This window comes from Pelophylax lessonae, assembly GCF_965119305.1.
Source record: "Pelophylax lessonae genome assembly, chromosome: 9".
NCBI lineage: Eukaryota > Metazoa > Chordata > Amphibia > Anura > Ranidae > Pelophylax > Pelophylax lessonae.
This window is the reverse complement of record NC_138776.1, coordinates 78645924-78662473: the sequence shown is the minus strand read 5'-3', so window position 1 is coordinate 78662473 and position 16550 is coordinate 78645924. Positions and strand designations below refer to the sequence as shown.

Sequence of the window (16550 nt, the reverse complement as noted above, 5' to 3'; positions counted from 1 at the left end):
TGATATTATGCACTGTAGATGATGATAACTTCAAACTCTTTGCAATTTTTCTCTGAGAAACTCCTTTCTGATATTGCTCCACTATTTTTCGCCGCAGCATTGGGGGAATTGGCGATCCTCTGCCCATCTTGACTTCTGAGAGACACTGCGACTCTGAGAGGCTCTTTTTATACCCTATCATGTTGCCAATTGACTTAATAAGTTGCAAATTGATCCTCTAGCTGCTCCTTATATGTACATTTAACTTTTCCGGCCTATTATTGCTACCCGTCCCAACTTTTTTGGAATGTGTAGCTCTCATGAAATCCAAAATGAGCCAATATTTGGCATGACATTTCAAAATGTCTCACTTTCAACATTTGATATGTTATATATATTATATTGTGAATAAAATATAAGTTTATGAGATTTGTAAATTAGTCCATTCCTTTTTTACTCACAATTTGTACAGTGTATTTGTACAGTGTCCCAACTTTTTTGGAATTGGGTTTGTACTTAAATTGTAGACAGATAGATATAATAACTTATGCTATTGCTATATACTAGACTTTCTCAGTCTTTTTAACAGGAGGAACCCTTGAAAAACCTTTCTGTGTTCAGGAAACGCCTGCTAAAAATTATTATATCTACAGCTCACAGTACATTAGTGTGATGGTTATCAGGAATAATGCCCTTTACATTTGTGGTCATTAGGAGGAAACCCCCTTACAGATAGCTAAAATTTCCATGGTTGTCAATAGTTATTCATCTGAGAGGAACTCAAGGAATCCTTAGAAACCTCTGGAGGAATCCTAGGGTTCCATGGAACCCAGCTTGAGAAAGGGTACTCTGTACACACAATATCTGTTAGCAGTTCTTCAAACCCATATTGTTGCATCTTCTATTTCCTGCAGGAGATATAATGGGTACAGCCATGCAGAATATGGACAGACTGTTGGCTATGCCATATGGGTGTGGGGAGCAAAACATGGTCCGCTTTGCCCCCAATATCTTTGTTCTGCAGTATCTGGAGAAAACAAATCAGCTGACTGATGAGATCAAGAGCAAAGCCACTGAGTTCATGGAGAAAGGTAAGAGACTTTGTTATCACTTAGACCTCATTGTGTTTCCTAAAGTGTGGAATGTGTACCACTGTAGTGGTCCAAATCATTTGGTAGAGAGGGGGGGGGGGTTTGGTGTGCGGTTGTTTCTCAGGGGTTGGGCTTGGCCTCTTAGTTCCAGTAAAGAGAATTCTTTAGGTAAGCATGCCGAGTCTTTTTGGACACTTTCATGTTCCCAACTTTGTAGGAACATTTTGGGGATGTCCCCTTCCTGCTCCAACATGATTGCACACCAGTGGACAAAGCAAGGTCTATAAAGAAATGGATGAGTGAGTTTGGGGTGTAGGAACTTGACTGGCTTGCACAGAGATCTGACCTCAACCCGATAGAACAACTTTGGGATGAATTAGAGCACAGACTGCAAGCTAGGCCTTCTCATTCAACATCAGTGCCTGACCTCACAAATGCGCTTCTGAAATAATGATCAAACATTCCCATAAACACTCTTAAACCTTGTTGGCAGCCTTCCTAGAAGAGTTGAAGCTGTTAAAGCCAACTCAATATTGAACCCTACGAACTAAGACTGGAATGCCATTAAAGTTCATGTGCATGTAAAGGCAGGCGTCCCAATACTTTTGGCAATATAGTGTATATATTATGGTGTGATAATTGTAGCAATTTAACCTGGTTTTAGTAGAATCTCTTCTGCAAATTTATTGTCTGTCATTTTTGTTAATAGAGTGATCACTTGTGTTTTGGGTGCAGGGTATCAGAGGCAGCTCAAGTACAAACATGCCGATGGATCATACAGTGCATTTGGAAACAGCGAGGATGGAAACACATGGTGAGTTTAGTTGATGGTATCATGAGACGTATCTCATCAGAATGAAAACACTTAATTCATTAAACAACACATTTCTTCCACCTGTAATATATGTGTTGCAAACCCTTTTAGTTTAAAGCAAAACTCCAAGGTTTAATTTAAAAAAATAAAAAAAAGCCCAAGGCATTTGAAAATAGAAAAACAACTTGTACTGCAATGCTCACCCTCTCTCTTAATTGGGCTTTAAGTCATTATAAATTACTTTTTCCCCCTTGATGTGTATGTACGTATAATCCATAAGTATATTCTAATATTATGGCAATGATAGCCAAAGTGTCTGGGAGAAACCAGCCCTATGTATACTAAATAGACACTAGAACCGTCCTTGATGAAAGAGGGAAATTGGGCTTTTTTAATGTTAACTCCCATAAAACAGTCATAAATATTGTTTGTTTAAAAAAAAATATTAAAAGCATTTATTTATTATTTTTATCTAATAGACAATCAGACAACCGGGCCATATAGAGCCCAAAACATATTGCACATACAATGACTTTAAAACATGGTACAACATCTAATCATGCAAAGAAATGCAGACCTGTATCTCGGTATATACACCCCGCTTCTTCAAGGCTTTCTGTTATTTGCATGTAATCCACAGATGTCTAATAAGTGTATAAGGAATGAAAAACTTTTTTTCCAACACAAATAAACCATACATTAGTTTATACAACAGAAAAAAAAAAAAAAAAACTTTACCACAACAATCAAATATATACCTACCATATGTAGTGTTGGATACGTTCCAATTAGGGGGAGACCAAACAGTATAAGCACATCCCAGACCGAAGGCGTATACAGCTTCACAAATTGGCCAGCGGAACAGCTAAAGCTTCACTAAAATGGACAAATAATCCCCCAAGCCACACTATACATATAGAGAAAAGGGAAAAAAGATGCAAACATATGAAACAATTCTTATACCCAAGGATATGCCATTGAGCATTGAGATGTATTTCCAAACCATCTATTACAAGTAAGCACATCATAGTGTCTTACCATAAGTCCAAAGATAAAAACAAGTAACAGACCACAGCAGCAGGCCCCACCAATCCAACACTGGAGAGCCCTGCCTATAGGTAGCCCCAAATATAGTCTAAAGGGGGGGTTCCATGGAGGGTCAGGTGGGGTTTCTTTCATTCGACAAACCATAATAGGTGACTTACCTTTAAGGAGAGTCTGTGGAAGATCTGTCAGATCTACCTCGCACTTTAAGTTTTGCAGTGGATGCTCTTACGAACTCCATAAGGCAAATGTCACGATTTGCTCTAAATATCAGCGCATATGCGCAGAATCCTTTGGTTAAAAAATTGGTCTGCGGAATTACCATGTAAAAAATTACTGGCTGGCTTCCCTTTTCAGGGAGAACGCCTTTTTGGTGATGATCTGGATAGGTATATCTAAAAGATCTGGGGGGGGGGGGGGGGGAGAGTATGTTGCTACCCGTAAAGAGGAAGAGCAAGTGTCCTTCTTTCAAAATCCCCAGCACTCAAAATACCAGTGCTTCTACTTCCAGACAGTGGTGATGGCCTCAACAATCTGGATCTGGAACCAAGCTTTTGGGGCTGGGACAGAAAAAGCCCTGGGCCCAGAAATCAGCCAAGTCTTCTGCTAAGCCCTCTCTGTGAAGAGGCGCCCCCACTCACGTGGGTGAGGGGAGGGCTGCAGCAGTTCTCAAAGATTTTAGTGCAATCGATCCAAGACAACTGGGTTATCTCCACCATTTCACAGGGGTACAAACTGGAATTTCGGGTATTCCTGCATCCCGGTTTATAAGGTCAAATTTACCGCCAGATCTCCAAACCAAACAGGGATGTGAGACCTATTCTGGATCTCAAAGCTTTAAACTGGTTTCTGAACGTTCATACTTTCCGGCTGAAGTCAATTCGGTCAGTCGTAGCCTCCCTGCAGGGAGAGGAATTTCTAGCTTCCATAGACATCAAGGATGCATATTTTCACGCGCCTATATTCCAGGCTCATCAAAGGTTCCTACGCTTTGCAATAGAGAACTGTCATTTTCAGTTTGTGACCCTGCCCTTCGGGTTAGCCACAACTCCAAGAGTTTTCACAAAGATCCTAGCTCCAGTATTGGCTGTTCTAAGGTCCCGAGGGATATCTATAATAGGATATTTGGACGATCTATGACTAATAGATCGGTCGGCTTTGGCTCTAAGCCAAAATATCCTCCAGACAGTACAGTTCCTAGAACGTCTAGATTGGATACTGAATATGGTGAAGTAAGCATTACAGCCGGTCCATTGTCTGGAATATCTGGGTCTTTTTGTGGACACAGCACAGGCAAAAGATATTCTTGCCAGCAAGAAAGGTTGCAGACCTGGAGGATCAGGTTCGGTCCGTAGTAAGGCTGAGATATCCTTCTATATGCCTTTGCATAATGTTTCTAGGGAAGATGGTGTCCCCATTCAAGGTAGTTCCCTATGCCCAATTCCATGCCAGACCCTTACAGAACAACATTCTGTCTGCCTGGACCAGAAAGGTCTCTGAGCCGATCCATGTCTCTGGTACCAAGAGTACGTCAGAGTCTAAATTAGTGGTTGTTGACCAGAAATCTAGAGAAAGAGAAATCCTTTCTTCCAGTGACTTGGAAATTAGTCACTACAGATGCAAGTCTCTCCAGCTGGGGAGTGGTTCTGGAGGAAGCCATTGTCCAGGGGAAATGGTCTTGGGTAGAGAAAGGTCTCTCCATCAACATTTTGCAAATCCAAGCAGTCAGTTGGGCTTTGAAATTCTGGACGTCCAGACTTCAGGGCCACCCTGTCAGGGTACAATCCGACAATGCCACGGCTGTAGCTTATATCAACCATCAAGAAGGCACAAGGAGTCGGTCAGCCCAGAAAGAGGTGAGCTTCATTCTGTCTTTGGCAGAGAAGTTTGTGCCATGCCTGACAGCAATTTTTATTCCAGGAATAGAGAACTGGCAGGCAGACTTTTTGAGTCGTCAACAGATGTTTCTGGGGGAATGGTCCTTACACCCTAAGATTTTTCAATCAATCTGCCTACGCTGTAGGATTCCAGACGTAGATCAGTTGGCACCCAGGTTCAACAACAAGTTGAAGAAATTTGTGTCCAGGATCAGGGATCCACTCGCAGTCGGAGTAGATGCTTTCGTGAGTCCTTGGGAGGAGTATTCCCTGATTCCCGGTACAGCTGATACCACATCTTTTGCACAGAATCCAGCTAGAGGGTGATTCTGGTAGCTTTGGCATGGCTGAGGAGGCGTTCGTTTGCACAAATCCAGAGATTGGCAGTGATGAGGCCTTGGACCCTTCAACTGCGTCTGGACCTACTCTCTCAAGGGCCGATATTCCACCCTGCTGTACAGTCTCTAAATTTGACGGCTTGGCTATTGAAGCCTTAATCTTGAAGGAGCAGGGTGTATCTGGCCCTGAAGTTCATACACTGATATATGCTAGAAAACCTGTCTCCAGAAACATTTATTACAGAGTCTGGAAATCCTACATTGCCTGGTGTGAGGACAGGAAATGGTATCCCTGCAATTATATCATTGGGAGAATTCTAGCTTTCCTTTAAACAGGAGTAGATATGAAGTTAGCCTTGAGTACTATCAAAGGGCAGATTTCGGGCTTATCTTTTTTTTCCAGGAACCGATCGCTTCCCATTCCTTGGTTCAGACCTTCGTCCAGGGAGAGTTACGTTTGCTTCCACCTGTGAAGCCACCATTATGTCCTTGGAACTTAAATTTTCTGTTGGCAGTCTTGCAAAAACAGCCTTTTGAGCCTCTGGGGCATGTTCCCCTGGTTCTTTTGACCAGAAAACTGGTCTTTTTGATTACGATAACTTCAGCTAGAAGGGTATCGGAACTAGCAGCTCTTTCTTGTAAAGAGCCATTCTTGATATTTCATCAAGATAGGGTGATTTTACGTCCACACCCAGATTTTTTTTGTCCAAAGTGGTGTCCGCCTTTCATTTGAATCAGGACATTATACTACCTTCCTTTTTTACAGATCCTCACTCAGAGGAGGAAAGGTTATTGCATTCTCTTGATGTAATGCGTGCACTTAAGTTTTACTTACAGGAAACATTTCTGTAAAGGATTTCTTTTTGGATTCGCCAGGATATTACCCAGGAGTATGATCTAGTAGGGAAAGTTCCACCTTTTTCTGTAAAGGCACATTCTACCAGAGGAGAAGGTGCCTCTTGAACACATTGCCATCAAGCCTCTATGGCTCAGATTTGCAAGGTCGCGACCTGGTTGTCGGTGCATACGTTCACTCGTTTCTATCGAGTGGATGTTGGGACCCAGGAGGAATCTGCATTTGGCCGCAGTGTTCTTCAGGCAGCGATGTAATCCTTTTTTTGGCGTCAGATGGTGGTATTGTTTGATGTCCCCCTCCCCTCAGATGCATTGCTTTGGGACATCCCATACGTTATGATGTACGAAAAGAAAAATTGATTTTTTAATACAGACTTACCTGTAAAATCCATTTCTTGAAGTACATCATGGGACACAGAGGTCCCTCTCCTATTTTTTATGGTCTTTATTGCTTACTACAAAACTGAGGTACTTCCTGTGTGAGAGGGGTTATATAGTGGGGCATCAATTCTGATTGGTTTCCAGTGTCCTTCACCTAAAGGTGGCTATATAACCCATACGTTATGATTTATGGCTCTGTGTTCATTTATTTAAATCACCGCCCTGAGGTCCAGAATGTATCCTATTGATCATCATATAATTTAGATTAGCCAGATTGCACTTGGCGCAATTCTTAAAATGTCTTGCAACAGGACTTTCAGGGGACCCATCGTGTATGTCATCTACATGTTCTTTCACACATGTCCTTTACATCTACATGTTCTGCCACCACGTTTCATTGTAGGCACCATGCATTTTTCTTTTCACTCCTCACCTTTGCGACACCATACAGTTTTGAAGCCATCAGTTCCAAAAACATTTATCTTGGTCTCATCACTCCAGAGTACAGAGTCCCAATAGTCTTCTTCTTTTTTAGCATGGGCCCTGGCAAATTGTAGGCGGGCTTTTTTGTGCATAGGCTTTAGGGGAGGCTTCGTTCATGGATGGCACCAATGCATGCCATTCCTCTGCAGTGAACCCCATATTGTGTCATGGGAAAGTTTGGCTTTCTACTTCTTTAGCTAACTGCAGTGAACTTGCATGGCGATTTTCTTCAACCCTTCTCATCAGAAGACGCTCCTGTCGAGGTGTTAACTTCCATGAACAGCCTGGACATCTCTGTGAGATGGTTTCAGTTCCATTTTTGTTAAATTTTTGTATCACTTTTGCTACAGCATTCTGACTGATAAGTAAAGCGTTGCTGATCTTGTAGCCTTCACCTTTCTTGTGTAAAGAAATTATTTTCTTTCTCAGGCCTTCCTTGTGACATTTCTCTTCCAGGTGGTGCCATTGCTGACAGCATGAAAGGGAAAGGGTATTCTTTGTTAGGTAACAACCTTTAATAAACAGCTGTCTGCTGGACACCTGTTTAATGAATAATTATGAGCGATTGGTCTATCCGACCAAATACAGCGCTTGCTTGGTGTTAAATCTTAACCAACACTCAAGTGATTATAAAGTGCAATAGTGTTAAATACAATTCCACAATTAATAGTATTAGTAAAAGTAAATATAAAAAAACTGAATAAATATCGGATCAAAATCAATTCCTGTGGGTAAAAACGTGCATAAATCTTGAAAAAAATAAATAGTAGTTGAGAAATATAAGTAGTGATCGTGATAATAAATATAAAATATATAACGTGTCTCTCTCTCTCTCTCTCTCTCTCTCTCGTTCTGTGGGTGGAGGTAACTCTGCCCACAGACATGACTCGACATAAAATCTTCTTAAACAGGGATCAAAGAACGCTGTCTGTGCTCCTGAAGATAGCACCTAGATTGGCTTCCTTCTGTGTAGTGTGATGACATCACAGAGAGAACTGCACCTTACGTGGTACATTGATTGAGACTTTTTCAGTGGTCCTCTATTGAAGTCTTCATAGATGTAACGCACAAGGCAATCCTGTTGGTGACGTCATCATGAATCATGGAAGGAAACTGGTCCTGGTGCTATCAGCAGGAGCATTGATGACATTATTTGTCTCTATTTAGGAAGATTTTATGTGGAGTGGTATTCTCTATATGTATTCTCTGGTCTTGCTTTATGTAAGTGCAATTCAAATATAATTTTTAGGTAATACCATTTTTACTGTGTTCTCTTCTTCTTCTTTTAAGATTAGCCTTATTGTCTTTGTAGGCTTACTGCCTTCGTAGTGAAGTCATTCAGCAAAGCCAAAAAATACATGTATGTTGATGACATTCATTTGAGTAATTCCTTCTCTTGGTTGACAAAAAACCGATACTATACCGGCTGCTTCCGTAATGTTGGCAAGCTCTTCCAATCTGCTCTAAAGGTAAACCAACTACTGACCAAAGCAAAGGTCAATGAATTGTCTTGGTGCTGTGATATTATTTGGATGGCAATGAAAGTGTACACCAATACAAGTCTACAGAATAAGGATAGCACATTTGTGCAAGAGAGTGGAGAGGGGTTAGACCTTCTGTCCGGTTGGTATTGTCATCTGTGTCCCTACTGGGGAGATCCACCCTCACTATTGGTCCCGATGACTATTGTCTCACCAAGGATGGGAGATTAAAAATAGAAATGGGAAACCCAAGTTGCAACTCTACAATTTTTGAGCTGTCACAAGGATGAGGGCAAATCAATTACAATTTGGCAACTTGTTTCTAGAAGGGAGTATTCCCTCACTTTGGAGAGATATCCTGATATTTCTTACTCTGTATCTGAGAATGTAAGGAATGGGAATGGCCACAAGTAGAACAGACAACCAAAAAAAAAAAAATACTGACAGGGTCTTAACCTTTCCTACTTAATCTAAAACTAACAAAAAAAAGTTTGGGCTTTATATACACTTTGGAATTGTATGGTGCTATGTTTTTTCGTTATTATTAAGCATTTATAAGAGGCTAACTGCTGTATGTATGTTCAGGGGATATAATATACATGCATTCTTATAATGCATGTATATGGGTTGGCGATCTTATTGAAAACCATTCAATTACTGTGGTAGTATTACTAAAGGTAAATAACTTTTCAAGGGAAGTTGCACTCTGCAAGGGAACTTTCTCCAGAGCTTAGTCAGTGAGGTTAGGCTGTGCTGACATCTGTCATCCAATCATATGCAAGCAAACATGAAGTATATTTTTTACGTGCATGTTAATTGAGTATTCTTTGCAAAGCAAAATTTCACTACATTCACTAAGCCCCTGGGAAATTCCCTTTCAAAGTGAACAGCTTATTTACGTTTAGTAAATCAACACCATTATGTGGCTAATATCTTGCTAAGAAAGAAACAAAGTATTATTTCTATGTTTATATGTGTCCCTATTTTCTATGTGTGCTCTGAGCCAGTGATATATGTGTTGCAGGGAGGAGTGGAAGATGATGTTTCTTTGTCTGCATATGTGACCATAGCACTGCTGGAGGCGGATGTACCAAAAGATGTAAGTGCCATTAAGAGTGCAGAAATAGTCATCGGAATCAGTTATTTAGGTTGTGGTTTTCATGTCATAATAGAGTAAGTACACCGGTGCAGTGACAAAACATTGGGAATTGGGCATGTATTGGAGAGATATGCCGAGCATTTTGTTATTGTAACCATGCGTATACTATAACATGACCATGTTCTCTCGAACAAATACATGCAATTTAGCAGGTTGGTACTGATATGATTTCTTTTTCAGAGTCCAGTTGTCAGGGATTCAGTGACTTGTCTGCAACAGCTGGCAATCAGTGTGACTAATATGTACACCCAGGCATTGCTGGCCTATGCATTCACTTTATATGGTGACATGTACAACCGTCAGATCATGTTGAACAGACTGGATCAAAGAGCTGTGAGAAGAGGTAACACCTTTGACAATGGAACCTTAGAAAGTAGAGTTAAAAATTCCTAATATTCCTTTGTGACACAGAACGATGGTTCTGTGTCACAAAGGAATACGTTGGATCAAAACCCAACTGAACAAAATTACAAACACTAAGAAAACTATATGTATTTGAACTGTGTATGGACTTCTCTTTTAATTAATATGCATAAAAGATATTGGTAAATTTTTGTGAATATTGAATTTTGATTGTATTCAGTAGTTTAGTTGTTTAGCAGTTGTGGTTTCTATCAAAGTGAAATTCAAGAAGTATCACTATCAGTGATACTACCAGGCAAACTACTAGTTTCAGCACCATGGACAGGGGATATATTTTTAAACTGCACATACTAGAAAGCAAACACAACTACTAACTGATATATGAAAACTGAAGAACTGGGTGTGCAAGCAGGAAAACACCAATGGCAGAATTGTTATAGTCCAGATTTAGTTCTATTCAGTCCCTTACATCATAAAAATCCAACTGGTTTTGGGGGTTTCTAAGGGTCCAAATTCATCAGGGCTTGGGATTATTTAACAAAACTACTGTAGATTGATAGAATTGGAAGGATCCTAAGGATTAATATGGTTTCATTCCTTTACATTCCTTAAGACCTGTCTGAGAACACCTACTGCTTTAGGAGATCCAGCACCCCATGTATTTTTTCTACTAAATGAAAACTGAAGTTATTGCAAAGTGGTCTGATACTTCATCCATTTTTTAGAACCTGTAGTAGAATTTAAGGCTCATTTCTAGAAATTGCAAAAGGAATAGATATCTAAGTGAATCAAATACTAATTTTACTATCAGCAACCAATATCTACAGCCCAGTGAAGTGTATGCATAGTCATAACCTTTTCTTTGGAGATTCACTTTACGTTTTAGAGATTTTCTCTACCTTCTTGTTGTGTCTCCAGGACAGGTAATGAAACTAAATCTTCTCAGCAAGACACAAACAGCAACAAATAAGCTAACAGTTGTGCTATTTCAAACCTGAAAACAAACAATCTTTTACACTATATGTGTGTGTGTGTGTATATATATATATATATATATATATATATATATATATATATACATACATATAGTGAGATTTGCATCAAGTGTAGAGCGTTTAAAGGACACCCCCCACTCACTTTTTCTTTCTTTTAAGGGCTTTCCTGACCCATGTTTATTAAAGGAAAGTTCATCAAGTAGAAAAAAAACATAGGTTTCCCACGCAGGGGTTTCAGCATTTCAATCCTCAGCAAAAATAAACGGTCATTCAGCCCTCCGGGTTTGTACTTGCAGCGCTGCTGCTGTGGCCTCAAACTCCAGGCCTTTGTCTGTCTCCCACAGACTTCGCTCACCCAACAGGGTGCACACAGATAGCAGCCTCGTGCTGCACTGACTCTTAGGCCAGACCTCATGTCTGCCCGGGTGCAGCTGTCTCCAACTGGGAGCTCCGAGTGCTAAACCTTGGAATAATATGAACCCAGCCCACAGGTGTGCAATCAGCAGGCCTGTCTTAACCAAAACCAGGCATAGACTGCTAACACACACAGTGACCCGGGGTCGCCTTCCTACAATATATATATATATATATATATATATATACATATATACACTGAACAAAATTATAAACGCAACACTTTTATTTTTTGCCCCCATTTTTCATGAGCTGAACTCAAAGATCTAATACTTTTTCTATGTGTACAAAAGGCCTATTTCTCATAAATATTGTTCACAAATCTGTCTAAATCTGTGTTAGTGAGCAATTCTCCTTTGCCGAGATAATCCATCCACCTCACAGGTGTGGCATATCAAGATGTTGATTAGACAGCATGATTATTGCGCAGGTGTGCCTTAGGCTGGTCACAATAAAGGCCAGTCTAAAATGTGCAGTTTTACTGTATCGGGGGGTGGGGGTCCGGGGGGTCCGAAAACCAGTCTGGTGTGACCACCATTTGCCTCTCACAGTGCAGCACATCTCCTTCGCATAGAGTTGATCAGGTTGTTGATTGTGGCGTGTGGATTGTTGGTCCACTTCTCTTCAATGGCTGTGTGAAGTTGCTGGTTTATGGCAGGACCTGGAACACGCCATTGTATACGCTGATCCAGAGCATCCCAAACATGCTCAATGGGTGATATGTCCGGTGAGTATGCTGGCCATGCAAGAACTGGGATGTTTTCAGCTTCCAGGAATTGTGTACAGATCCTTGCAACATGGGGTTGTGCATTATTATGCTGCAACATGAGGTGATGGTCGTGGATGAATGGCACAACAATTGGCCTCAGGATCTCATAACGGTATCTCTGTGCATTCAAAATGCCTTCAATAAAATGCACCTGTGTTCGTTGTCCATAACATCAGCCTGCCCATACCATAACCCTACCACCACCATGGGCCACTCGATCTACAACGTTGACATCAGCAAACTGCTCCCCCACACAATGCCATACACACTGTCTGCCATCTGGCCTGTACAGTGAAAACTGGGAATCATCTGTGAAGAGAACACCTCTCCAAAGTGCCAGACACCATTGAATGTGAGTATTTGCCCACTCAAGTCGGTTACGATGACAAACTGCAGTCAGGTGCAGACTCCGATGAGGACGACGAGCATGCAGATGAGCTTCCCTGAGATGGTTTCTGACAGTTTGTGCAGAAATTCTTTGGCTATGCAAACCGATTGTTGCAGCAGCTGTCCGGGTGGCTGGTCTCAGATGATCTTGGAGGTGAATATGCTGGATGTGGAGGTCCTTGGCTGGTGTGTTTACATGTGGTCTGCGTTTGTGAGGCTGGTTGGATGTACTGCCAAATTCTCTGAAATGCCTTTGGAGAGGGCTCATGGTAGAGGAATTGACATTCAATTCACGGGCAACAGCTCTGGTGGACATTCCTACAGTCAGCATGCCAATTGCACACTCCCTCAAAACTTGCGACATCTGTGGCATTGCGCTGTGTGATAAAACTGCACATTTTAGAGTGGCCTTTATTGTGGGCAGCCTAAGGCACACCTGTGCAATAATCATGCTGTCTAATCAGCATCTTGATATGCCACACCTGTGAGGTGGAAGGATTATCTCGGCAAAGGAGAAGTCATCACTAACACAGATTTAGACAGATTCGTGAGCAATATTTGAGAGAAATAGGCCTTTTGTGTACATAGAAAAAATCTTAGATCTTTGAGTTCAGCTCATGGAAAATGGGGGCATTAACATAAGTGTTGCGTTTATAATTTTGTTCAGTGTGTATATACACACACAGTTGCTATACATACACTTTTCCAGGCATATTGAAATATACAGTGTAAACATAAATGATTGCTTACTTATTATTTGCAATCTCTACTTACAATGAAATAAGGTAAAACGATATCCACATTTTTTACTTTTCTTGTGTCATCTTTGCACTCCTCATCTAGAGGGGGAACTGTACTGGCAACCAAAGCCCACATCTCCTTCTGATCTGTTCTGGCACCGGGCTTCTTCTACAGAGGTGGAATTGACATCCTACGTCCTCCTGGCTTTGCTCTCAGCACCCTCAGTAGACTTTCGGGGAGCTTTTCAAATTGTCAGATGGCTGAGCAAACAACAAAATGCATTTGGAGGATTTTCATCCACCCAGGTATTAAAGTAGAAACGTAAAATAGATTTTCAGGACAATTCTTAGAAACTGGATCCTTTCAGGAGTAAAAGTCTTCAGATTATTTAATGAATTCATTAATTTTTAGGGGGAACAGGCAAGAGGTGTTCGAAGTCTGACCCCTTAGCATATCAGTTGTGAGGAGATGAACAATGGTTAGGGAAATTTAATAGATATCTATGGGAACAAATGCCTTAACAAATAATCCATTTTCGCAAAGTTAATCTTAGATAAGGCTGAGATTTCTGACAGCCCTTGTGTTTGCCAAGCAAGTTGATGAGGCTACAAACCACTGAGATGCGTACCTCCAGTTGCTTTAACACTGTGAAATTTCTTTAACACTAACTACTAATCTATTTGCTTGCTACAGTCTCACTATTCTGGCCATAGGCAACTTCAATAGCGCAGGCATCTCTAAGTGCCTGTCAACACACTTAGGGCCAGCCCAGTTCACACCGGATGCAGTCCAGTGCATTTTTTTTTCCTGCATCAAAAACACATGGACAGTAAGTTATGTGGGTTCTAGTGGCAAAGTTCATTCCAGTGCAGTGCATTCCAGTGTGTTTCAGTGCAGTCAAAAAAATTAGAACATGCTGCATTTTTTCTGCACAGCACTGTACTGGAGCGCGGCAAAAAGCGTGAAAAAACGAATCAAAACTCACCAAAATCCATTACAGCAAAAAAAAGGGAAACCTTGGAAAAAAAGGAAAAACAAAAAGGGAAAAAATGCACTGGAACGCATTGAAAACGCATCAAAACCAGCATGCAGAAACGCATTCAGAGGGAGCTTTTGTGGTGTGAGCTGTAAGCATAAATGCAACTAGAAAGCATCCAAAGTGTGTTTTTGTGGTGTGAACCAGCCCTTCATTTTTTCTTTAAAACACTCTACTTACCTTATACCCTTATAAGTATTTTACATTGGCTGTTATAACTGCTTCTAAAATGTTTTTCCTTTTAGCTAGATTGTTCTTTTTTTAACCAATTTGCCAACTTCTCTGATTTCTCTACCCAGGACACAGTTGTGGCTCTCCAGGCTCTTTCCAAGTATGCAGAGGCGGTATATAGTGGTAAAAGAGATGTGATAGTGACGATCACTTCCAACACAGCATTTCTGGAGAAGTTCCATGTGAATAACAATAACCGACTCCTCCTCCAGAGGGCGACACTACCTGGCATTCCGGGAAACTACACAGTGACAACTACAGGGAGTGGCTGTGTCTATGTACAGGTGAGAGATGACAAGCAAACATGATTATACCAAAACTTTCTAGGAGCTGGAAATCTAGTTGTGGGTGATAAGGGATATGAGCAACGTGTGTGTAAAAGTAGTACTAAAGACAAAGCTTTTTTATTTTATTTTGAACAGAGTGAAAGAGGGTTACAACCTCTGTAATTCTGGCCACAATTCTTGCATGAAGACCACTTCTGGGTAGACAGTAGATGGGTGTACCTGGGCCCCACTGGCTTCCACCAGTTCTGTGCTGATGGCATCCTCTGATGTTAAAGGAAAGTAAACATGATGTGTCTGCTGCAGGTTTCTTTGGGCGACCACTACAGAGGACTACAGTCCTCAACATGGCTCCTTTCTTTGTGGTTCTTCAAAACAGCTTGAACAGCACATCTTGAAACCCCAGTCTGCTTTGAAATATTTGCCTGGGAGAGATCTTGCTGATGCAGTATAACTACCTTCTGTCTTGTTGCTACTGCCATGATGTATGACCTGTGACATGAAACTGTCTTCCACAACCTCATCTTAGTAGCAGAGTTTGGCTTTTCTTCACTCAGCTTAAAAGTGTTTCTAAAGGCTCAATGTCTTTTACCTTAGGCATTCTATGCATGAAGGTAAAAAATCTTATCTGTGCAGCAGCCCCCAGCCCCCTCTAATACTTACCTGAGTCTGATTGTGATCCAGCGATGTGTACAAGAGTCTCGCCTTTCTGGGGACTCTAGCTTTTCATTGGCTAAGACAGCAGCAGGAGCCATTGGCTCTTGCTGTTGTCAGTCACAGCCAGTGAGCCAATGAGGAGAGAGGGGGGCGGGGCCAAGCCACGGCTTTGTGCATAAATGGACATGCATAGCAGCGGCTCAGGAGCGAGCCTGCTTGGGTGCCCCTATTGCATGCTGCTTGCTCTGGGGCACTCAGCAGGAAGGAGGGGCCAGGAATGCCAGCAGAGGACCCAACAAGGAAAGGGGCTGCACTGTGCAAAACCATTGCACAGTGCAGGTAAGTATAACACGTTTGTTGTTTTTAAAAAATGCCTTTAATATCACTTTAAGCCTCCTAGACAGCTGTTTCTGTTTCAGTTAATAATGTAACTGTGTTTTAACCTACATATAAAATTGATGATCATTAGCACATGCTTGGTATAATTCGTTAATCATAAACTTGACTTGTATCCTACAAGTTCCCTGACTTTTTGCAAGTGTATAAAGTGTGCAAATGTAATAATTGATACTTCATTGAAGCCAAAGGGTAGTCACACCAAACATTGATTTAATTTAGATTTTTCTTCTGTCTGCTCCCTTTGCATTTTGTAAATTGATAAAAATAAACAATTAAAATGTATATTTTTGAAAACATTCTTATTTTTACAGCACTTCTTTACATCCGCATAGATTTTTTGCATAGTACTGTATGCCCAAGGTAGAATTTTTTGCATCCTCCAAGAGACTCACCAGACAGAAGGTCATGGAAACAAATGCCTTATAAAGCTGAATTCTAGGCCCATATAAAATACAGAAATTAGTTCAGCTTTGTAATCATTAATACATCATTATATGTAAGTAGTGTAAATAACTGATTTTAACATGGTATCAGCCTTTTGTAGTTTCTGGAGTGTGAGGACGAAGCAATAAAAGGAGTTTCCGTGTACCAATTCATATGCTGTAATGAAACATGTTGATAGGAAGAGAAAGCAGAGTGATAGAGAGATGGGCTCATCATTGTACTGTTCCTCCTTTTATTATCTCTGGGGTGGATCCAGAATGAACTGGGCTCAGAGGAAGAGGGGGTGAATGATACGGGTCATATGACGCGGATGATATTTTAGAGTTTA

The 16550-nt window shown here is 41.0% G+C and overlaps 2 protein-coding genes across 2 annotated transcripts in view; both read left to right on the top strand.

Moving 5' to 3' along the window:
• The window catches only part of LOC309563300 (pregnancy zone protein-like), a gene marked incomplete at its 3' end in the record, with an annotated part of 120450 nt that extends 110555 nt beyond the window's left edge, over positions 1-9895 (top strand). Inside the window, exons 25-29 of the mRNA XM_082267702.1 lie at positions 894-1070; positions 1806-1884; positions 8175-8331; positions 9368-9442; positions 9683-9895. Coding sequence (XP_082123828.1) covers positions 894-1070; positions 1806-1884; positions 8175-8331; positions 9368-9442; positions 9683-9895 — 701 coding nt within the window. The remainder of the gene's footprint in view (positions 1-893; positions 1071-1805; positions 1885-8174; positions 8332-9367; positions 9443-9682) is intronic.
• LOC309564224 (alpha-2-macroglobulin-like protein 1) overlaps positions 1-16550 on the top strand; it is a 368264-nt gene that overhangs the window by 334270 nt on the left and 17444 nt on the right. The window contains exon 30 of the mRNA XM_082268851.1: positions 14507-14722. Coding sequence (XP_082124977.1) covers positions 14507-14722 — 216 coding nt within the window. The remainder of the gene's footprint in view (positions 1-14506; positions 14723-16550) is intronic.